Below are 25,980 nucleotides of genomic sequence, written 5' to 3' on the forward strand. Positions count from 1 at the left end.
TTGGCTGCCCACCCTTGTCTGACTGGCTAGTAGTGGGACTCTATTCTTAGCTGCCCACCCCTGTCTGCCCCCTCTACAGCCACTTACAACTACGATTTCAGACAACATAGACACAGGTAGCCATGCATACTATAGGATAGATAATTAGGACAAAACTCAGTAGTCCAAACAACTACATTAGATCTTAAGTTTCAAGTTTGACAGAATCCTGGCACCCATTCTGTCATCTGTACTGTGTAGACTGGCACTAACTGCATGCAACAGATTTATGTATAATTACGGGGACAGCAACTAAGTTACTCACTTTATCTCACTTAGCATAACTCAACCTTATTCTGAACTTTGAACAAACTTGTACTATTAACCAGGCATATGACTAATGAGTAAAAACCAACATGTTCTAGTTTAGATCCTTTGTTCAACTTGGTTACAGAAAATTCTAATTTATTTTACTTTTTGAGGGCATTTTATTTTCTCAACTACACTCTAATAATAGTTTTTGAATTTTAGTATCCTTAACATCCAATAAATTGCGTCGATGACAATATACAGACATGGTTACCTGAAGTGTTTTAAATCACATCATTTTGTCATGATTTTGATCATCATCTTTTTCCCAACGTTACATACATGTACCAGCATGTATAGTTGAGATAAGGCATCAGCCCTCTAATCACTGTATATAAAGTTTAGTTACTAAAGCCCGCATAGTTTTCATTATTCCACTAATCTTTCATTTACTCTTTCATTTCCTGCCTGTACACACTTCATCTGTGAATATAACACAGTAACTATGCAATGCAGTCAACCCTTGCTAAAAACTCATGTCATCATACATAACACATCAATCGGTATACCAGCCCATCTGGTTCTGATGGACTCAACAATAAGGCAGCTGATCTGAGTGTCGATGTCTGCCATCAGAACTACATGTGCACAAAATACATTTGTCTTCGGCTGTCAACTACCGACGAAATTACTCATAACAATTCGCTTTCTAGTTTATGTCCGTACCATTATACATTCCATTTTACGTCATTCTCGTAGTCTTTACAGCGAACCAACCGTTGTATGAAAACTAATTTCCTTTGTATATAGGTTAGAATTCCTGACTGATGTATCTTATCCTTTCATACATATTGTTGTATTCTTCCAGCCCATCCCTGCCCCTTCTCTTCCCTTTCCCTGATCAGTATATATTTCACTATTGTTAAGTTTTCATCACATTACCTCTGTGTAATGGCCGACATGAATTCAATCATCTCCCCTATACACAGAGCTCAGCAGGTAATTTTTGTTGTTGATTTTTTTCACTATTGTGATGACGCCCCCTGATTAGAAAAGCCCTGACCTCCAGTACTATACATTTGTACATTCTGTTAACCTTTCTTCATATGTCTTCCATTGTAGAGCCATACAACCCTATGTATACCTGAACCCCCCTGGTGAGCCAAGTAAAAGACTCAATCGGTCAACGACTCCATCGTTTTTTTATGGAATCTCTAGTACACTTCCAAGTTATTGAGAACTGTATTGTTTTCTATAGGTATCAGTGTTTGTTTGATGATTTCCGACGGGTCGGTAAACTATCTATACTGTGGGTGATCCACTTGAAATCACAGCCAAGAGTGTGGCCTTGTTTGCCCAGACAGATCACTACATCCTCAACACATACAGAGAAAATTTTACACAACTTGACATTTTCATGACACCTTTAGACATTGCGTAAGAAAGACCCTATTATTTCTACACTCTTTCTCTTTACAGTTCAATGAAACTCAAATCATAACAATACAAGACTTTTCAGTTATTCAAATTCTGATTTTAACCTCAAGATTATCTATTCATTAACTCAAATTAAAAGCGACGATTACAATTTACTGGAGACCTTGATGGATAAATTCAGCTTTTATTGACTCAGGCCACAAACACGTTTGTTGAATACACATACATGTAATAGAGTTAGTGTCAATGAAAACTTTTCTTAACCTTGCTAAAATTGTTTGTTTTAATCCTTAGTTCCTGCTCTCTTTTGTACTGACTTTGTCATGACATTCTAAGTTTTAAGTCCTGCATCTAGTCATGATGTGTTTAACCTTCCCAAGTAATGCCTATCACGCACAGTTCTCAGTATTAACACTTTCCTATTGTAGTAATACTGTGGGGTTTTCGTGACAATACAGTACAGTTGTATGTCTGAGTGACACTGTCAGTATTTGTGTGTGCGTGTGCGTGTGTGTGTCTGTGTGTGTGTGTGTGTATGTGTGTTCTGTAAATCACATAAGGTCATGTATTTGTCTACCAAAATTGTATATGGATTTATGTTCATGTCTGTGTATGCATTTGACTGAATGTGTCTATGTATACGGATTTGTGTGTGTGTGTGTGTGTGTGTGTGTGTGTGTGTGTGTGTGTGTGTGTGTGTGTGTAAATATATATACATGTCCATTTTTTGTAGTGTGTATATGTATGTGTGTATGTATGTATGTATGTATGTATGTATGTATGTATGTATGTACATACTTACATATGTACGCATACACACACACACGCATGTATCATTATGTATGTATTTATATGGATGGATGTACATCCCTGTATGTCATCCAAATATATCATATGTACATCTTTGATTCTGTATGTTTGTGATCTCTTGCACGTCATAAAGTCTACATTTCTGTCAGTCTATTTTTGTGTATATGTATGATGATGAGTCATGAGTCCTGTATGACAACGTCAAGATCTGTTACCCCTATAAACTTTGATTTCTTGACCTTAGTACTGTCAGTGTTTACTGTAACTACCTCTGACAGCCAGACCATGTTTATTAGCCAGTAAAATTGTCACATACAGCTGGGTTCAAGTGAGATCCCATACTTTACCAGTTTCAAACAAAGCACAGTCCTGAGTACAGTGTACTAAACACAGTACACAACACTTGAATTGATCTACCAATCACTTCTATAAAATCATGATTTTCACACATTTCAGTGTCATTTCTCTACTTGTGGCATGCAATAGCCTGGTAATTTTCAAGTTGCTGGCCACCATTTCACCCGATCAATCAACGTAAAGATAAGAGAACTTCACCTCATAAATAGCAATGCCTTTGTCTGTCAAAGCATTCCAAATCTACTGGTTAGTGTCTACAATGATTCCTATATTGTACTTCCTAGACAACTCAACAATTTACTCTTTAAAATGTATGTTTGTTGTATTGACTTTAAAATTGGTCTTATCTACATATCCATACCATGACACCATTTATAACAACCAAGGCCAAGTTACATAAATTATGACATCACACACTACATTTGGAGGACTCAGCTTCCCTTATCATTACATGCATTACAAACCATTAATATTATACAGGTATAATTTTGCATAGCATAACTTGAACTTTAACCTTTCAGATAATGCAAATGTTTAATTTGCATGTGTAACTTTGTTATTTATTTGTAAGTTGTAGTTCTACTATTTTCATTGGTGTCACTTTTTAGGGCTTAACCAAGACTCACAAAAAAATACGTTCCATCATGATTTCGTCTACATCTTGTCTCAAAACTGGGGGACATGACCAAGCAAATTTGGCATCAGTTATATGCAGTGAAAATTTCTTCCTTTGAAAATTAAGTAGTTTATAGTAAGTTCTATTTGGTTGATTGCACTAAAATAAATGTGGCCATAGTGACACTGATGCAACATTCATGTTTTTTATTCACCGTGTGTCCAAGTATTGTCTGTAAACTCTAATCCCACTGTCTTCCATGTTTTTCTGAACATCTCTGGCTTTCTCCCTTTCACCTGTCTACGTCATTCCCTCATTTACATGTCAACCATGTACATGTTGCAGCCACTGCAAACAATGGCAGGCACACCAATTCCTCTGGCTATCAATTTACATTACACAAAAGCTAGAAATCTGGGGTCAAAGGAAACCTTGTTCTCTATCTCTTTGGTGTCCAATCAACCAAAGCGCAGAAATTCCACATCAAAATATCTTTCTACCTGTAGATTACACTGCAAGCTATGTTACACTGTTTTGAATTTCAGCTCGTCTGGAAAAAAACATATCTCCAGACTGTATATCAGTAGACCTCATTTTGAACCACAACACAATCGTACCAAGTTATTCCTCCAGTTATTAATCCATTTGTACATTGACAATTTTAAGAAGTGTGTGTTATATCATATCAATTTGATGAGTCTATGTTAATATGCCTGTTTGCTTACTTTCTGTATCTCGTGTTATAGTACAACTGCCCCAACCCTGCACCAATGCTGCCTATATATACATGTATTATCATTTTTCATCACCCTGATGTCAACAATTTTTTGAAAACGCTGCAACAACAATCCTGTGTTGGTATGTGGCACATAATTAGCTTTTGTGTGTGGGTTGGAAATAATTCCCTAACATAGGTACTACGGCACACACACATACATACACCGAAAATAGGATATCAAATTGCATGGGTGGTTATTACATAGTGAATGAACCGAACAAACACAGGAATGCAACATCTAAACCTAGGAATCAGATATCCTAATTTTGGCATGAATTACGTGCTAGGAAGGTACCCAGTGGACATAATGTCTAGTTGCTTCCACGTCATACACATCAGAGAAAACTCTGCTTATTTACCTAAATACTGAATTTCGCTCTCTATTGCTACTCTTATCTTTTTACCATGTATATTTCAGGCAGGATGGGGGTAACACAAGAAGCTGGCACCCAATCTTAATTATTTGTATCAACAGATCGAAAATATTTCCAATTGCAGAAATAACTTCTTGTCACTATGTTATCATAATACAAACAAGTTTTTATGCTGAAGTGGCAAAGAGATGTAAAGTATACACACTGATTGAAGTTATGAAGTGAGCAAAGGGTTATAAAAGTACAGGGTTCAGAGTTAGTTAGACCTGACATGCCCCCCTACAACATAGTGACAAGGCTGTCACAGTGTTGTAACCCATCACTGGAGTCTTGTCTCTCACATTAAGTATCCAGTTGCAGTCACATTCCTCTTTGCCTCTGCCTTTGATTAACAACGATACAGCAGGATGTGATCCTTTGCCTTGTGAGCTGACCTAACAACATGCCAGCAGAGACTCAACACTTCACTCCTACTAAATCTAACAGCTGAAGAAGTTTGGAAATAAAACATGGCTATGGCAGCCATTTGACTTATATAGGGTCGTATTTTACTGGCTCAACACAGCTAATGTTTGTTTTCTGCCAACATAAAAAACTCAATAGCATTTCAGGTATCCCATTCAAGGTTGTATGACTGTCTCTCTCTCTCTCTCTCTCTCTCTCTAGACATAACAGAAAAATCTCATTTCATCCCTAAAAATTTGAAGTAACTTCACAACTGAATATGTGTGAATTTGTACACTCTCTTCAGTGGAACACTAAAACAACATCAGCTACAAAGCATACAATATATTCTTTTGTACAGTCATTGTTTTTCATACGCCGGAATGTAATGCACCATTTACTCTCATTTAGACATCCTTCCAAACTTTCCTTCACAAAGGTCCTAGATATGTCAGATATGATGAATCGACGGTACTTGAAGTTGGTGAGCACCTGACCTTTCAGTTTAAAACCCCACTTCTGTCAGCAAAACAACAGTACTTACAGTACATGTATTATCACAACTGTTTGATGATGACATGGAAGGCGACACAAACTACCCCCAACACATGAAACATTCAAACAATTGAAAACCCTCCAAGTTCTCTTGTACACATGAAATACACAAAGTAAAGGTGGGTACCAAAATTTCAAACTGTACAGTTAGCTCAGTTTACCTCACTACCTGAAACCATGTACTAATTCAACAACAAACTTCAAATCAACCACTCTGCCTGGCACTAAATTCCACGCCTTATCACTAAGAGAACCAATATTTGTGAAATAATGTAAGGACTCAAGAGCCTAATGTTATTCATGTACATTTGTGACACAAATATCTCTCTGACATTGATATATCAACCCCCAGTTTAGTCTACTGGACTGTGAACTCTACATAATACATTGATAGGGTTAGGGATTTCTGTCGCTCTACACAGCGTCAGTTCTAAGAGTCCCTCTTCATTTCTTAATCCAATGAATACTACATCAACTTGACCTTGCTTATGATAGTAACTTCCCAACTATATAATACCTCTTATTTTATACTATGAATTCATATTTGGGTTTTCTCTTAGCAGCTAAGTTCATTGGGGGATTACTACCGAGGCCAGCAGTGGAATTTACAAAGGAAAGATTTTGACATAAGTAAACTGTACCACCCGCCGAGGGTCAGCATTCACAAACTGGAACTTTTTTTAGATGGGGACAAAGACTGCCAACAGGGTTGTTAGCTTTTCATGACACCAACTATTCAAGCAACAGTTTACTAACAACCGTTCACACCTTTGTTTTTCAGCTAATTCCAAATGGAGGGAGAATGGTGTGGAAAACATCCCAGGTGGGGTTGCTGATTTGGAAAATATTAAAAACAGAGGTGTAGAGAAACCACAATAAAGTAATGAGATTGGGTTACTTTTTGATGTTACCTAAAATTACAAAGGTTGTTACACATGGACTACTGGAGAGTATATAACGATCTTTGCCACGCATGCTTACCTACAGTTTCTAATGTAATTTTTGTCACCAAATCACGACCAATTCAATGCCAACATATTTGGGTGATGAATTCAGTTCTCTTTGCTGTGCAACTTATTCTTACTTTGTGTGTCACACTTGGGTGTATAGTTTGTTCTCTAACCAGTGATTATTTATATGCTGTTTGCCCTGTACCAGTCTGATTAATTTGAACAATGGTAGCACACCTGACAACGCTTGCCCACAACCCTGCACCATTCTAGTACCACTACTCCTTGTCCAACAATGTTAGGTACCTACTTGTCAAAAATACATCATTAGTAAATAATCCTAATTATGGGTAAACAATTGTCCAAAAATGAAACACAGTTTGCTGATATATGTAAATTGGAAAACACTTTTTCTTGTCTTTACCCTTCCACCTGATTGAATTGATGTGATCGACCTAATCGGCCATTCTTTTTTCCAACTACGCAATACAAAAGACTCTGCATACTTAAGTATTAGTTACAAAGCTGTCCCGTTCTACGCAGGGTATAGTTTACAACTTATGCAAATGACTACTCAGTTGACTTGAGACACATCCTTGTGAAACTGGCTACTGAAGCACAAGAATGCTAATATACCAAATGATGGCTCCGACTACATGTTATTGCCAATGAAAACAACACTGACTTTTTTCTACTGAATTAACCACACGGAAGCCGAAGCCTTACTTCCTTTACAATCGGCAAAACTACTAAACATTGATATAAGGTCATAACAGCAAACTACTGGGTACAAAAGAAATGTGAACACCCCTTGTGTGCTATGGAGCATAAAATACGTAGCCTATTATTAAAATGCAACCTTATAGGCATGTATTTAGAACATTTTGTAAACCGGTGCTATACTACTAATCTCTAAGGTTCATGATTCATGGTAGTCCCTTCAAAGAACCCTATTCAAGACTACATGTATGACAATACATCATATTTACAGCCATTCACTAATTACTATTCCCTGACACCTCTCATAACCTATACAACTGTTCCTGTGCAGTGTCGTCTAAGATTTCAATCTCTTCGGCAAAACACATTGACCTCTGACCCCCACCGAAAAATTTGACCACCAATGAAATTAGTTTTTACCTCGGATTTCTTCCAACACTGGATGACTAATCAACCAATGTATAGACTGGCCATGTGTTAAAAAACATACCATAGATTTTTGGCACCCAAGTGGTCTGAATTACGCTATCTACTTACAAAGTTTGTCTAAACCCTGACCCAACTTTATTCTCAGCATATTCCTCCCATTAAATGGAAGTACTTTCTAATGAAACATGTTTGTTGATCTTAGTGTTTCTCGTTATATTTTTCTGTTCTGTATCTATCCACACCTGCATCACCCAAAACTTGTTCAGTTTATTCAGCATGTTCTACACCACTGCCTGTTCTCTCAACCATCAAGTTCAATTTTCTGAAAACAATGCCAATTTCTCCATCCATCCATATCTGACAGCAGTTAGTATTCTAAAGCCATGGTTAGAGTCAGAAGATTCACTTCTCTTGAGTCCACCATGATTAGGACAAATCAACACACCAGCTATCTAGTCAGAGAGGTTTGGTCAGACTTTGAATCTAAAATACTTTTCTATAAACCATGCTATGGAAATAGTAGTAGACTACAGTCCAAACACAATGCTAAAAAATAAAATCTTGACCTTTCCTACTTCATTAACTTCCAGATTGCAAAGTTTACACTGAATATGTTCAATGTTTTTGCTAAGGTTGGGGAACCCCCAGTAAGAGAAAGGGGGAATATGCATAAACTGGCATAGTTTCCAATACACTGTACATAATTTTGGTGGGGAGCTCAGGCAGAATTTACCTGCTTCCGTCCCTTAGCAACACTGATTTTGTTAAAGGGTTTAAATAAACTGGCAAGTAGAGAGTAAAGGTGAAAATCACATTCCTTATCTGTTGTATGTCATGACAGTAGTCCATTTTTAGACTAAGAGATAAGGGCAACAAAACCCAACAAAATGTCCCCTTCTTATAGTTTTTGCACTTTCACAATTCATCAAAGTTCAAATCTTTTATGTCGAGACTTTCAAATCAAATAATAAAATTACACTTTGTGTACATCCGATATATATTGAAAACTGGCTAAGTGCAACCAACCATTTATAACAAGTAAGTGTCAGCTGTTTTATTCTCTCACAAAGTGTGGTTCTTTTACATGACCATTTTTGGTATTTTCTCCTTATTCTTACATTTTTAGAGGATGATCATACTCATCTATTTAAAAATTTTCCTCCAAACCCATATTTCTAGCATCGTGTCTCATTACTCAACCATAATAAAAAGTAGGAGAGACAAACCAGACCCTCTTAGACCAGTACTTTGACCCTTCAAATAGTTTACAACTAAACAATCTTGACTTTTAACTGGGTAATATACATCCACACATCCAAATTTATCTCGCATTTTATCATCCAACAGATCAAATTAGCATTTTAGCTTAAGTAAACTCATAACACTTTATGACTAATACAAATAAACAGTCTGTAGGTGGTAGAGAAGAAAGGAAGTGCATATACATGTATGCATGTACTTGGGTCTTTTTACTCACACCCCCTTCAGCTGTTACCCTTATCTGAATTAACAAGACTTGACACATAGCAGGACTGGTTTTGCAAATCGTGCCAATTTAGTCTGGCCTTCCCAAGGCTAACACAATAGTCTAATGTAGTTATTATAACCTTGTTACAGAGATTATGTACAAGTGTGAGAGTATTTCTACTTCTGTGTCTAAAAGTGTATCTATTTCAAGCTGAGAGACAGATTTTTCAGAAAATGAATCTAGTTGTATTTCTCCACAAATGAACAATACAATACATAATACTGATGTAGCTACACACACAGCAGGAAACCTTTTAGATTTCAATATGGCCAACAAGGTACATGATTATGGCCTATTCTTCACCATAATTCTGACTTAATTATTTAAAAGAAACAAAACAAGGAACACAACATTCAGTTAAAAAAAAACCCTACTGGGTAATGATTACTGAACAATAATATTCCTGATAACGCTTTTATATAATTCACAGACATGGCCAGGGGGCAACTATTACAGCTGTTGTTTATGTTATTATGCTGTCATAACCCATTACAAAGTCATGCTTTATATTCAAAGCCAGACCCAGTATAACTGGGGCCTGATAATTAGTGTTATTCACACTGCCCAACAAAGTGGCCAATGTTTGTTTAGGATTTCATCTATCCCCTACCCCCTGGGCTTCACACCCTCTTCCTGCCCTTGACCCAACTTGTGTAGGGCTTCAAAAAGTACTCTTAGATGGGGAGATACTATCTACCTGACAATAGAAACCCTGCACAAACACACGATTCACTCACTTGACTACACTTTGGACTACACTGAAGTTGGGGACTTCGGAAGGAAGTAAGGAAGTACATTCTACTGGTATTATTAGGAACTGATGAAATATGTAACTGATTACAAATACCACAACCCTTGTTTTCCGCTTTGATTGGTCTGGTGTCAACTTCAATTATCTTATAACAATATCAAGAATAACATCTGGTAAGAGCTGAATAACCAATTGGGGAAACTATTCACAGTGAAGTACCCATATATACATCACTTGGCAGCCATACCATGGTTATAATCAGATTCCATTCTCTCCCCCTACTGTCTACCCACGTCCCAATCCAAAAATGGAAAGCTATTCTCCTGACACGTCCACTGTCTTTGTCACATTTCATTAGTCCCGAGAGTCACCTTTTTCAAGTACGATAAAACAGGCTTCATCATTGTCTTTGTCAAAAGCATATTTCCTGTCAACTTTTATGGAGGTTTTTTCGAATTGTCATTGCGTTAAGACAAAGCTTGATAAGAGCCACACAAAAAAAGTCATCAAATTTTATTACAGACATCTATCAGGTGCTTGAATTTCAATCTGACAGATAATCCTATACAAGATTATTGGAAAGCACAAAAGAATTTGAAAGTTTAGAATTCCAGCGTTTTTTTATGACCATTTCTACCAGTATCTCTGATTGTCTTACATGATTAGTCATGTTGTGACATAACCTATGATTCTATTTCTGACTTATTTCAACCTGCTAATTTTTTTAACTTTCAACGCAATCATTACCCGTGAGAACATTAGGCGGCAATTTCTTTTATCTCTTATAAAGTTACATTCTTTCTTTGTCAGCTTTTCAATTAATGTATTAATATGAATTGTTGAAAGATATTTTCATAACTATACAGGACAAAGACACGCCGACACAATGGGTATGATTCCTCATAATCCTAAAACTGACAGTAACATGAAACTCCTCCACCACTACCACTCAAAACTACTTTTTTTAAATAAACTCAAAATTTTAATCTTTTCAGAATATTTTTTTTTTAATCTATAAATTCATGCTCACAGAAACAGTCAGAGGAATATTAAAGTTTCAAAAAAAAAGGGAATTCAAATGTTGACCATTTTTTGCATCAACGAGCTTGCCCTATTTTCAATACGTTTAATAACAAGAACAATGCCTGACCAGTCTGTGATCATCTTAGAGTACGAAAGCTGGGCTAACACCCCTTTGTATGCATAGAATTTGGACTTGAATACATTAACGTATGATAACCAGAAAGGTATTTGAAGAAATCAATAATTGTGTTGACTTGCACCCTAACAGATCGATAAACAGTTTTGTCTTCCTAAGACCTGGTGCATACAGGTACACTCCCAGAAAAACAACAAAGAAACTTGTTTCAAAAAAAGCAACCCAACTGACACAAAAATGGTATGAAAACAAATTATCACTGATGAATCACACTACAAACAAACAAACAAGTAAATGAATATTAGTCCAGATTTTTCAGTTTGGTGGGTTCACCTTTCAAATTCTTTACTACCTGTGGATTTTGTGGACAAATCTGTTGCTGTAACTATTTTGGTTGAAATACTAAGAAACTTCCCTGTTTTTAACTTTATTAGTTTGTAGACGGCAGTGTAATTCATCAGTGATTTACGCTCTCGTTGTTTTCTTGTTGTTGTTTCACTTGAAGGATATAACATGATACTTGTGTTATAGTTTCTACATATTATCACAATGTAGAAGTTTGCTTTATGCAATTAAATGCTTATTATGCATTTCTACAATCTGTTGTTGCCTTGTGTTACACAAAATGATGTCAAATTCCGTCTCTTTAGGGAGTAAGTTGATCCTCCAGGGTACAATAATGATTTGCAACCTGAACTACAATTGACTGATGGTATGTGAAAAGACATGCATCATGGCAAAAACAACAATGGCGGACAACAACACTTGTACCAAACAGTCAGTCCACATCATACTCCGATGGCATGCCTTCATTAGTACAGGTGTTGCTGACTTCATTAGAGAATTTCAGATTAACTCTCTTGCCCTTTACTAGTTCTGACCTGACAAAATCATCGACTAACTAGCCTTTTATCGCCCTGTCATGTATAAAACAAATATGTTACAAAGAAACGAGAATGAAAAATGGTCGCTGTATTCACGTTAGTCAAACGAACATGCACCCAGGTTAATTCTATGGTGGCCATTACACGATAAACTACTAAGGTAGGAGACCCAAAATCAATACCTTTCATGGCACAACAACCTAGCAGAGATGCAGAAAAGTAAATATACACAGGACTTCCAATACATTACATCCTTGTAAAGCGGAAAAAAATGTTCAGAACAAAAGAGAGGCTTTTCTACGCTACTGACACAACTTAACCTCATTGGAATGGACAATGGACAATGTTTGAACATTTTTTCCATGGTGTCTGGGTGGCATGATCAATTTATTGTGAGGAAACAAGAACAGCATAGACAAGAAGGAATTCCTAGTTTGTTACTGTATTACAGATAAAAAAGTGAAAACTGGGATGAGTCTGTCAACTGAAATTCCACCATTAATTTGTTTTACATAGAAGCCAAGTTTTCATTGACACTTTAGCTTTCAAATCCTTGACAATTTTATTGAGGATGTCTCACTCAAGTTCAAAGACAAGAATGTCACACCATGAGTCAAAATTTCACAGTTTGTGTGTGCTGACACACCCCTTCTATTAGTACATTTGATTTGTGTCTAGATACAAAGCTGTTTTTTGCCAAATACCTGTGAACCTTGGCTTTTAGTGTAAAAAGTCTATTTCTCTATTAAAATGTGATCATTAAAGAAGGATCAAGTTAAATCATGGGTTACAAACATCCAAAAATACAATCTTTTCAATAGTTTTGTGTTAGACTAAGGTGCACACTTCAACACTCTCACTAATTTGGAACAAAAGGTGCAGTCAGCTGAAAGATGGGTGAAACATTTTGACTGTTTGCTTTCGCAAGTAATTGTAGGATCCAACCATTCCTGTTTCCCTACTCCCTATTGTGTCAGGATTGATGAAAGCATGGTTGTTCTGTTGAAATTGTTTGTCTTTCACAACTTACTTTTCTTTTTATGCAGGCAAGCTGGCTATTATTCCACTCATTTATTTCACGATTACAACTTTTTTTACAACACAACAAGGCTTCCAATTTGTGGGGTAAACACTTCCATGAGTTACACTACAGCTTCTGCCACACTTCACGAAAAACATCAAATTTAGTGTGATAATTTAGACCAGAATACATCATACTGTACAAAACAACCCTAATCCAAATTGACCAACCTCTTTTGTCCTCTGGTTTGCAACAACATTTTTTTTAGAATTAAATACCTCTAATAGCTGCAGAGTCTCTCTTAAAGGTTTTATTTTAGCAATAAAAAGTACCATATTAAATTGTGAATTTCTGTACAAAACAAGTTTATAGGTGATTAGTGTAATACTAATTTCAAACTCTTTCTTTATAACATATTCAGTTAATGGCAAAATCTCATCAATTCTGTTCAAAACCAAGCATGTACATTAAAACTCAAACTTTTATTGGCAAGATTTTAGAATCACCTGAATATAGTGGCTAGGTATTTCACACCTGTAACTTATTGGTCTGGACAAGACATAATCCTTATGCAGGTCAAAGTGTGATCTAGACATAAATTTTTACACACATGTTGGTCAAACATCAGATGAATACCAGAAGATCAAGCAAGACACATTTGGAAACTAAAGCCTTGTTTAGTTTACTACAGCATGATTAATTCTGTACTTTGCCTGCCATTCTGTTTTCAACAAACACACCTCAGTTGAACCATTGGGGTTTTACTTCCATGGCTGCAATATAAACAGCCAGGACTGCCAGATGACTTTAGCTACACAAACAACACAATATTTATGTATCATTTTGAAAATAAACTATGTGATATTTGTAGAAAATAAATTTGTCCAGTCATCCTGATTTACATTTAAGCTCTCAGTTGATAGAAGTGTGCTTACAGTTTGTGATGTCCACAGACAGTGGTATGTTTGCTATTACCTGTCAATGTTGATGATTTACTAGTGGGCAGTCAAAACTCTAACCTATTACAACTTGTTGATCGCAATAATAACAGCAACACCTAAGATACCTTTCATTAAATAAAGTTTACCTTATCTTCATTATTGACCAGTTCTAACATGTATAAAATAATTTAGAAATCCCCATTTCTCTTCTAATTCCATCGACTATTTTTCTCTCAATCTAAACACACACAACTTATCTTCAACTATTTCTCTGTACCAAAGTTTTTACCAAGATGTCTCAATAATTGAATGGGAACTCTGTAGTATCCTCACCGTGAGTGGTTCACCTTAAATCACAGCACAAAACTGTCTGAATGCATTTCAACTGACAATTTTTATCTAACAGTCCAAAGTTTAGTAACTTCCTATATCTGTTTGCTTCAGTATCTATTAACGTACCAAGTTGGTCATTTCCATAATAAAGCCATTCATATTACTTTCTGGAGACTTACGGCTTGTCACTATGCTAGGCAAGTCCCTGTGACTTCAACCCGCCTGGAGCACAAAGCATTCCAGGGACAGCATTTTGGACAGACCCCGATAACAATGTATGTCTCCTATATTCATACCCAGTCTTTCATCAACGACTATAAATTTTCAGCCACCCACTTTAGTATTTATCAGTACATCTGACGATGCTGACAAGTTGGCACACTACCTGACAACATGTACATATTATCTACAGAGATATCCATGTGTTTTTTTTACCCCAACTGCCATTCCTAAGCTGCCATACATAGATTAAAGACAGAACCTAACTCTCTCCCTATCACCTACTTCAGTGTGAGTTTACAGTAGACATTTTTGGATGTAGTAACAGGGGTCTTGAGGAGCAATACAAATCAGAGTAACTGGCCACCTCACACCTGTTGGTTGGTTCTATGTATGTTGGTGCGTGCACATGAGTCTCATATCAACATTCTCGGCTAGAAATGTAAATATAGTTACGAAGGAATTTGACCAGAGGAACGTGTCCATCCAAACGGGTCATAATATTAAAAAAGATTAATCACCTGGTGTACCCTTATTATTAAATTACACTTTACAAACAGTTTTGAGTAGTTTCTACATGTATGCAAGAACTCTTCATGTCGAAATTACTCAAATCTGAAAAAGGAACAAAATGTTTTACACCCATAATATGACAAATCCACTCTGCCATCATGCAGGGTACATTTTCTCCTTTTAGGGAGACTACCTACCTGTAGAACACAATATCCAGGAATGACATCCTCGCTGACACTTGCATTGTAGAAGGAATTATCAAAACTTGGTTCATTGTCATTTACGTCCTGTATCTCCACAATCACAGTCACATTAGTAGCAAGAGGAGGAACTCCACCATCTTCAGCCATGATATGTAATGATACCGACGGTTTGGTTTCTCTGTCTATTCTTGTTGCTGTAGTGATAAGTCCCGAGACGGCATTGATTTGGAACCAATTTGAGAAAGAGTTTGGAACATGAATAATCTGATATGTGATAGCAGCATTTATGCCATCATCCTCATCACTTCCCTGTAACCAAAACACTGATGTCCCTGCCTCAGCTACCTCATTCACAGATGCATAGTAGACACTTTGATCAAAATATGGTGCGTTGTCATTTTCATCAGTCACATAGATTGTTAAAGCCAGCTCAGAAAATAAAGGTGGAAGACCATGGTCACCGGCTACAATTGTCATTTCATACACCTCTTGTTCTTCTCTATCCAATGGCATGGCAACACACACCAAATATATGATATTATCAACCATCTCTATACCAAAAAATCCACCCCCACCCGTCAGTGAGACATTGGCATTTGTAAGTTCTCCCTCATCAGGATCAACAACTGTAATCCTAGCCACATACTCTCCTGGTCTGGCTTTCTCTGAAACTTCCGCAGTTCCACCATTGAGGAAAAGCACAGTGATTTCTGGTGGGTTTTCATTCACATTTATCACATTGACCGTCACAAATGCTGTGCTTTTTTCAGGATACGTGCCATTATCTTTGGCTTCGATGATCAGTTCATATAGTCGGTTGTCCTCATAGTTTAATTCCTTGTTCAAGTATAAAATTCCAGTAAGTGAGTCTATTCTAAACATTTCATCTGGGTCACTTTGTCTTCTATTGATATCAAAACTAACTGCTCCATTGCTGCCTTCATCTTTGTCTGTGGCATACACCTGTAAAATACTTGTCCCAACAACAGCATCTTCTGGGATATTTTTTGAGTATCGACTAGGATCAAAATCAGGCTGATTATCATTTGTGTCTGAGATTGTAATATTGATGACTGTGGTGCCAGTTTTAGGTGGGTCGCCACCATCGACTGCGTGGATGAGTAGTTCGTATCGAGGTACTGTTTCTCTGTCCAAATCGTTGTTCACGATCAAATCAAGGTATAAAACATGATCTCTACCCTCCCGATAATCTAACCGAAAGGCATTTTCAACGTTTCCTGACACAATTTCGTATCTCTGTGTGTTAAAAATACCCACATCATTGTCACGAGCTTCGTCGATCGTCCTTTTCGAACCTATCGGTGATGATTCGGAAATTTCTATGTAAGACACTGGGTGAGGGAAGCGTGGTGGGTTGTCGTTCGCATCTACCACGACCACTTTTACGTTTACGATTTCACTCGCCATAGTTATTGCTAAGAAGTCATACGAACCGCTCATTTCTCTGTTAAGCATTACTTTAGTTCTAATTTCTCCCATAGAATCTATTAGTAAATCGGTTAAAACTGAATCTGTTTCTGGGGAGATGAAAAAGGGTCCCTCGATGCCGCTATCGTCTGTGATATGACCAACAAACGTATTGGGCGGCTGGCCCTCCGTTACTGCGTACAACAAATCCGTAGGAGTTTGAGCTTTCGTTATATGTAAAAATGTAAGGCAAAATATTAGCCACATAATGGCTGAACCTCTCCAACGTTTCGAAGTAGAACTTGGGGGCTTCATCGTCGATTATTTGTGGCTGCAAGTCGGGCATTCACAACTTAATGCATACGCTGGTATCGGTAATGCTGGTCCAGCCAGCTGACGACGGGCCACACGATCGATCGTACGTACGTATGTACGTACTTCAAACTACACAAGGTATGTTCAGTCTCTCGCTATTTCCTCACTACTGTCATTGTTTCCACACAAAAAAACATACTGAATCGCTTCTTCAGGGTGCATATTCCGTTCTGCAGATAAGATTTCGCGGTGTTGCTGAAGTAACGTTGCAGTGGGTGTACAGTGTAGTAGTTGTTTTACAACTGCTTTGTGTTTGTATTCACTTCGGTAAGCCCTTTTGAACTTCTCATGTTGACACCGACGGTAGGAACGAAGTACCCAACTTCTGGTAAATCTCCAAAACAAACCCGCAATCGGGCAATTTACTCACATCATGGTCTTAATCCGTGATTCTTGTGCCTGTCCTGTAACTGTCGCCGAAGTAAACGACACAAAAAAGTAGTAGACGGTAGTGGTTTCTGACAGACGACCTCACTTCGTAACCACTTTGGCAAGATCGAAGTTTAACATGAAGCGACGCAGGGGGCGCAAATACTGTAGTACTAGTCACGTGACCAATAGTTTGGGAGAATTAGAAATATAGATCAGGAACAACGCCATTATCTAGCCGCAAAGTAAAACTAAAAGCACCTACATGCAGTACTTACATGTAGTTAAACCCACGTTGCTATAAATTTCAGGGAATCAAGGAAAAAAGTGCTTAAAAGTTAACTTATAGTTTGAGACAGCTCGTCAGAAACGTATGTGTGAACGTGCTTTTGCATATTCAATATACATATCTATTGTCATTTGAATGAATAATGGCGTTCTTTTGTGAAAAGGGACAAACAAAGCATAGGAATGGTAGAGATATAGGCAACCCTTTGTCGCTTGCATTCCTGCATGATCGCTTACTTGTGAACTCTTTTCACGTGTCAAATGATAATATAAAAAAAAGTTAGCAGTGAGGAAAGTTTAATCCATACCTTTTGACACGTTTGCTTGGATACTGGTCGCAAACTATAGGCCTGTGTAATGCTAATAACCGAATTCTCGTGAGCAATTTCATAAATTTCAAATTTCAATCAGAGTGTGTTTATTCATGGTTTATTCCAGTGTAGTTGATGTCAAGTTTCCCAGCCAAATGCCTAGATCTTATCTCACGAAACGATAAAGCGTTCTAAATAAACTTTGGTTCAAATTGAAGATGACAAAAAACAAACTGGTCTCCAGTATTAAATGTATTGCAATGCATAAATGTTTGCTTTTGTTACGATTTTCTCAATCTTCGAGGCAAGTTATCTGCTCCTGTATATATATATCGGTGTTGTTGATTTATGAAATTGATTGTGAAATTTACATATCGAAATTTATAGGAGGGTATTTAGGATCTACGTATTTATGTATCCGGGGTCGGAAAGAACATTATAAACTTAGTTTAGACAACTAACTAGACAACTTATTATCATCATCATGGAGAACAAAACACGACTTGCGACAATCTATTCTTCAAACACTGTCTGGTGTGAGTTTTTATTTTCTTACACTTTTGTGATATTTTGCTTATCAAAATCCAACATTTCAAAAACCTTGCAGTATTCTCACTTGTAAACCTAAAGTACAGTGTAAGTTTTGAATTTTGAGTTTTAAGACTAAACTATGATGTAAAATTTATCACATTTGCTAAAATAAGTAATAAAAAAAACAAAATAGACCAGAATGTGTATATTTTATTTCATTGTCTTCTTACGGTTACGATGAAAACGCCTGATGGTGACAGAAAAGCGTCTGAAATTGTATGCAGCAATAACCGTTTTGTTGAGCGTCGCCTTTGGAAAGTCGGAAGATCAGAGGAACGCAGTCGTGAAGTAGCTGAGAAAGTGCCAAAATGTTCTTTCATCGTCCGATGGCTTACCCCCTTGGATTTCTATTGGCACTGTACAAGGAAGGGGTAATTCAAAGGAACCGGTAGCGTTTTGAACAGTGTATTAATGAATAGAAATTGGAATCCCGTGGATTTTAGTTCATATGCTGGTGTTAACGTGTTTTCACTCTCCAGTGTGTTACCATGAATAAAACATGCACTTTAAATTAGTCACCTACTAAAATATGCGTTATTTTTTGGAGGTGATGATATGTTTTATTCACATTGTAATTAGTAAATTCACCAAGAATCAAAATGCAATACTAAAGTAAACTGAATCCATGCGAGTTGCACATCGCTTAGTCGGTCCTTTAGGTATATAGATCCACATATTTAGGTCAAACTACGGAAGATAAAGTTAATCTATATGAATATCGTATTTATGAACTGAAAACGACTGTTCCGTTTTGTATACTCCCGCTCCCAAGCTTACCTCCATTTTTTTTATTTCTCTGTGAGTTAAGAGAGTAATAAACCATAATATACGATCATAATGATCACGTTATGAATCAAATATGACGAGTAAGGTGGATATTTTTAGAACCTGTCATGATATAGAGATATAGTATATATATAGTTCACTGGCTCAAATCTGATTCAAAATTGATATCTCGATTTCTTTCGTTTATTGTAGCTTTTAATTTATTGTTCCGGGGGTGAGCGTCTTCTTCAAACTGTTAGGTTACCGGGTCAGGTTTGTGAAGACGGTGCTCACTCTTGGAACGTTAAAATCGAAAACGAACGAAACGACAGTAAACGAAGGAAATAGAGCCCGAACGCCTATATAAAGAAACCGGATCTCTTCACCCATAGACCCCTCCACCCATGTAGGGACTAATATTCTTTACCCCATCAGATTTGATTGCATGATGTCCTATTAAACCGGAACAGCTTGGCTTTTATTTTTGTCCCTCAACATTTTTCTTTATATAACATAATATTCACCAATAAACTGAATTTTAAACAAGATCCAATAAATTCCTTGGATTGAAAAGGGAGACCACTCTCCTTATAATTTATACAGTGGACACCTGTTGCACGCTAGTGACACTCCCTGAACTGACGATCGAGTTGCCAGGAAAGTAGGGCGCCCTCTTTCAGAAATCGTCACATTGTTATTACAAATGTACAAGTTCCGTGAAATTGACACGGGTGGAAATTAACTTCAAATTGTTTCAATTTAATCTGAAATAATAATAACAATTAAGTGTGTCGCTTTGGGCAAATCCGGTAATTTGCTGACCCAGGCTATATTTTGAAGACCTTCGTAAAGTCCGAAACAATCATTATATAATGTCTGTACTTGAAGTCGGATAAACATCATCAATGCAAAAGAAAACTTTAAATGGTTTGATTGTTCACAGTTATCTTCTCTTCCCGACTGAGAATAAGAGAGTCATGTAGCACCCGAGGTACGTGGAGAGGGTAATGACACAACAATGAACAACTTGTGTGATGAAGTACTTATTAATGCAACCGTAGTACCGTAACAGGTTCAGTTCCCTACAGGGTGTATTTACAAAATGCTGTGAATTTTTACACCATTGAGCATTGGGACGGCCGTACTTAATTCTATGTCCTCGTGACCCGACCTGCCTATATATTTGTTCAATAATGGCCTCACACTTCGTATGTCAGCAAAAAAAATATCGTTTATTGCTAACATTTTGGAACCGTAGTCAAACAAACTGTTCAATTTTCCTACTGACTTTAATTTACGTAATTCAAAATGTTAAAATATGATTAGGAATTGAAAATATCGTCAACACTGTACACATTGTTACTTTAAATGTTGAATAGTTTTTGTTTGCTTGTTTGTCTGTTTGTTTATGTGCGTGTGTGAGTGCGTGTGTTTGTTTTTGAGCGACCGATTCATCATTTCAAAGGTGTTACATCGGGAAACAGAATTAAGTGCGAGTGTCCTTAGTGGTTGTTCACCCACTTAACTGTCGTTACATTTCACTTTTGCAATCGAAACTATTTATATCTTCAATGATTTGCACATTCTGTTGCTATGTTGTCGGAATATGAGGAGCAACGAAAGCACTTTATTACGATATCATCACTTCTTAACTTCCAGTAGTACAGTAATGTGAGGACTACACACACGAATTCTACAACATACATAATATATGGAATGCACTGTGTGCGAATATTGTAATATAGTCTCAACAGTGACGATATGTTACCACTATCTTCCCCAATCCGCATACTTTGGGACGAAGATCACCCGTACCCCTGAACAACGAATTCGAAATGCCAGAATCGAGCGATACGGATTTTTAATTGTTACATTAATCGGAAACTTTCCATATATATAATTATTATAATGATGATCGTCATATACAGATATAGACTATTCGGATATGTACATGTAAATTTCATGTTATTTTGCCTTACAGTGTACAATTTTCCCCTCCTCTTTAAACGAGCAATGGAGAGACAAAAAACAAAGTAATGGCATGTACTTGATTTAGTATGCTTTTATCAACCCCACTCCCTTTCTTGAAGAGATAAGATGTAACATATAGACAGCTCAGACTAAAAAAAAACAGCAATGAAAGATCGAGGATCAATCATACCAATAGACATGTACCAGATTTTTTCAGTTTCATGATCTTCAAATGTTTTTGAGTTTGTTTTTCACTCTTATATGTTTAAAGGAAAATGTTGACCCCAATATTTTCCCAAAGTTACTAGTCATCCCTGGGCTTATAAGTATTCATCACCTGACTGTTTTGCAATCACTCACCAAAGTTTTAAGTTTCCCACAAAGAACACAGTTGTGTGTGTTTTTAATTTGTTTTATTCAAATAAAGAACGAAAAAAGTGAGCCCAGAGACATAACCAAATCCATCATACCATGAAATCATAAATATAATTCCATGATAAATCAAATAATTAGTGCAATAATGATACATCACACCATAATGTGTTGAGAATAGTGTAAGCTATGTATGGGATCACTAAATGGAGCGTACTTTGGTACATATATTCCTATAGATGTTTGTTAACTTTCTATAGATGTTTGTTAACTTTCTATAGATGTTTGTTCTCCATTCAGTGACATTCTACAGCGGGTCAAGAACTTTAATACCTCAAATATGCGTCAATATGTTGGGAAAGTTTACTTTTAATATAACCATTCTATAGCTTAAATTTTTGTCAGACAGGAAAATGGACACGAGTCTCGGAATCAATGGTAAGGTTCGATTCCACCGCTGCCACCACATTGACCAGGCATTCGTTGTTTCCCGTTACTAACACCACATTGAATTTATATGATGGAACTGCATTGATTTAAGGCAAGAACTCCCAGAGACTAGATGGGTGCTCTAACGACATTGCCAGGACCCAGGTAAACATCGCCTCATGAGTTATCTTACCACTGTGACAGTGTTTCTCCTTTCAACCCCTGTGAGATCCACTCCCCACAGCACAACTAATAATTTATTCACTGCATGGTTGTCAGCAGTGATTCGACTGATGTGTTCTAGATCTGTTCTGATATTACGGTACAACTGTGGCAGTGGTGGGATGTTGCAAATCTGGGACATCTGGAACAGGCAGTAGTCATGGGATGTCAAAATCAGAGTGTACTTTGGTGACACCAAATATACAATACAAGTTAGATAATACAATGAACCAAAGTAAAATGTGACCCGTTCCTAATTTTCTTTCTTTAAAATATTACCCTCCCCGAAATATGACCCATCCCCTATAACCCCCCCCCCCCCTCCCCTTCACGTTCAAGTTGTTATTACTGAATGCATTTTCGCGCATAATACGTTCTGAAGCTTTGTTGGACGTTAGCCAAGATTTCAGTCGTTGCACACCGCCTAATACTAATATTAGTAGTAATAGGCATGATAGGCGGTACATGAATAAAAAAAGCAGAAGTCGAGGTTACGGCCGTATGGGGCGCTAGTCAATCTGCTTACATCATACAGTCAGAGCTGCATACCGTGGTGCGTCTTAGCCGAAAGCGACACAATCAAGTACATTACATTTCTGTGTGTATTGAAATTATATACATGTAGTTTCACATTGTTTGAGAAAACACAACGTAGACTGTATTTCCCCATGTCTATTATCTAAAAGCCATGAGTTTGGAGTCACCTTAGAGTACCTTGCCGGTCGTTCTTCAAGCATTTATCATCGTACCGTGACGGAACTTTTGTTACCTTTGGTAACTACCTGTGATCGTGTCGTTTTATATTTATTTGTCTTTACTGATGTTATTCCTCTGTTGATAGACACTAGAATTGTTGCCCCATGCCCTTGATTTAACACAAATTTCGAAAATAGGGTGTTACTAAAGTGGTCTGAGCTAAAACGAATGGTAGCTGACAGCAAACGAATGCATTTATGAGCCTTCAGTAATTACAAGGGAGTGGACCGGGAGAAATCAAGCCCGGTCTGTGGCAGAAAATTTGACACTCCCCCTATACTCCGTTGTGCTAAAACGAGACCCTCCCTAAATTTCCTTTCTTTAATATATGACCCTCCTCCTGTTCAAATATTTCAAATATGACCCATTGTGGCATAGTTGTTAAGAGCCCCAAATTTATAGTCAGGAGGTCATGAGTTCGAATCCCATCACAGACAGGAATTTTTTCAGTAGTAAGATCCCACCACATTTAGTATCTATAGGCATTTGTTGTTTCCCATTATGTATAAAATCAATGCCTGCGTTTGGATCTAATTGGCTGAGCTGAGTCCAGAACTTTAAAGACTAGATTAGCGCACACCTGATGACAACCTCAGACCAAGGCTAACATCTCCACTCAACCACATTATCCCAAATATCTTGCCACGTCGTCGTTGTTCCCCTTCACTAATGTGAGAGCCGCTCCTCTCCTCACATCACAACTAACAATTAATTCACTGCAGTTCACCGATATGTTACGATATTACTTTACATTGGAAACAGTGTTGGGATGTAGTAGGATTTGGAACCAGTGGCAGTGGTAGGATCATGCCAAATGCAGTTAGATAAAAAAAATAGTAAAAGTAAAAAGTGACCCACCTTAGGCCCTAATTCCTTGGTCCCCCCTTTTTTAATTACTGAAGCTACTCTGAACAAAGTCGAATATCAACCTTTACTACAATGATAAAGTGGAATGACACCCTCTACGGTGGAATAACAGCCTGCTCTGTAATGTGAGTGGCACCTATAATTAGAACGTGGATTCACAGCCTCTACTCTATAACGAAAGTGGAATGGAAGTGGAATGGCAGTCTGCTCTATTACAAATTAAGTGGCATGATACACAGTCACATACACTGTTGTCAACAATAAATATCAGAAGAGTTCAAAACATACTGAAAACCAAAAGTTACGTAATAATCTTAAATCCACTGTTTTGATGATAACAAAATGACTTGTTATTGTTTTAACTATACGATTTGTTATTGTTTTGACCATATGACCTGGAACAGCTGATAATGTACAATACAATGACTTTTGATTGTTCTGACCATGTGACCTGGAACAGCTGATAAAGTACAAGAGAAAGTGATAAATTAACTCCATTTCAGTAAACTTGTAATAAAGTGTGGCTGCCGGTAGCGGATGATATCAAGCATTAATGAGACACTTCTCTAAAAAAATAAATTAGTATTAATAAGTTCCATGTCAGAGATATACAGGTACATAAAGCGGGTTGAGATTTAATCCAATCAGGAGTCTTGGAATGACTTATAACACGAACATTTTTCATGTGTTTTGCATATGTGAAAACACTCAGTTTCTGTGCTATATGTGTTACATTTTATGGTGCTAGAGCTTCATCTCTTCAACTCTTGCTAAGCTAGAGCTTCATCTCTCTTGCCATAGCTTGTTCTCTCCATTTAGGTTTGAAGTCCTTCCTACCTTCACGTGGATGAGATCAGATATCTTGATTCTTATCTCTGGGCTTGAAATTTACAAGTATTAAGCTACGAAATAAACCTTATTGCATCCAGTACCCTGTTACGTTGGTCAATGTGCAGTGATTCCGAGTGAAAGTACCTCTCGACTGAGTGATTCCCTGAATGAAGTAGTAAACAGTGACTCGTAGAGGAGCTACAGGAATGCTCTACTCTATAAAAAAAAACGTGGAGAGTTGACCTCTATGCTATCAGCCTGCTTTAAATGTCGTAATATAGTATCCGTGGTCATCCTGTTTATATTATAGATTAATCGACGTAATTCTTTCCACTTATATTATAGAGACTGTCATTACACTTATATTATAGAGTAGAGGCTGTTATTCCACTTAGATTAAAGAGTAGAGGCTGTCATTACACTTCTTATAGAGTAGAGGCTGTTATTACACTTATATTATAGAGTAGAGGCTGTCATTACACTTATATTATAGAGTAGAGGCTGTTATCCCACTTATATTATAGAGTAGAGGCTGTTATTACACTTATATTATAGAGTAGAGGCTGTCATTACACTTATATTATAGAGTAGAGGCTGTTATTCTAACTATAATATAGAGTAGAGGCTGTTATTCCACTTAGATTATAGAGTAGAGGCTGTCATAACACTTTCCATATAATAGTAAAGACGATCCGCTTATATTATATTGTATAGAGTAGACACTGTCATTTCACTTTTATAGAACTTTCTAGTTCTAAGGTGTTTACAACTTTTTCATATACAGAGGAAATGCTGTCATTCCTTTTTCGTAATATTATGAATCATTCCACTTATATTACACAGTAGATAGAGGCTGTTGTAGTAAAGGGTGTCTGTCATTCCACCTTTTTATAGAGTAAATGGTGTAAAAGAAAATTCGTAATATTTCGGGACACGTACACACACGGTACATTGATTGAGGAAAGAAAGAACGCACATACACACGGAAGTAATTTCTCAGAGCAAAGTACAAAACTAACTACTCAAATTCCGCAAAAATGGTTGCTGCAGTAAATGTGAGTCGCAATTAAACGATGTTCGATCTTGCAAGAGGCG

At 37.0% G+C, this 25,980-nt stretch overlaps 1 protein-coding gene across 1 annotated transcript in view; it reads right to left on the reverse strand.

Moving 5' to 3' along the window:
• The window catches only part of LOC144439293 (protein dachsous-like), a 59,803-nt gene extending 42,750 nt beyond the window's left edge, over nucleotides 1-17,053 (reverse strand). Inside the window, exon 1 of the mRNA XM_078128572.1 lies at nucleotides 15,305-17,053. Coding sequence (XP_077984698.1) covers nucleotides 15,305-17,053 — 1,749 coding nt within the window. The remainder of the gene's footprint in view (nucleotides 1-15,304) is intronic.
• Nucleotides 17,054-25,980: the final 8,927 nt, after the last annotated feature.

The sequence above is a fragment of the Glandiceps talaboti genome, chromosome 8 (assembly GCF_964340395.1).
Source record: "Glandiceps talaboti chromosome 8, keGlaTala1.1, whole genome shotgun sequence".
In the NCBI taxonomy this organism is placed as follows: domain Eukaryota; kingdom Metazoa; phylum Hemichordata; class Enteropneusta; family Spengelidae; genus Glandiceps; species Glandiceps talaboti.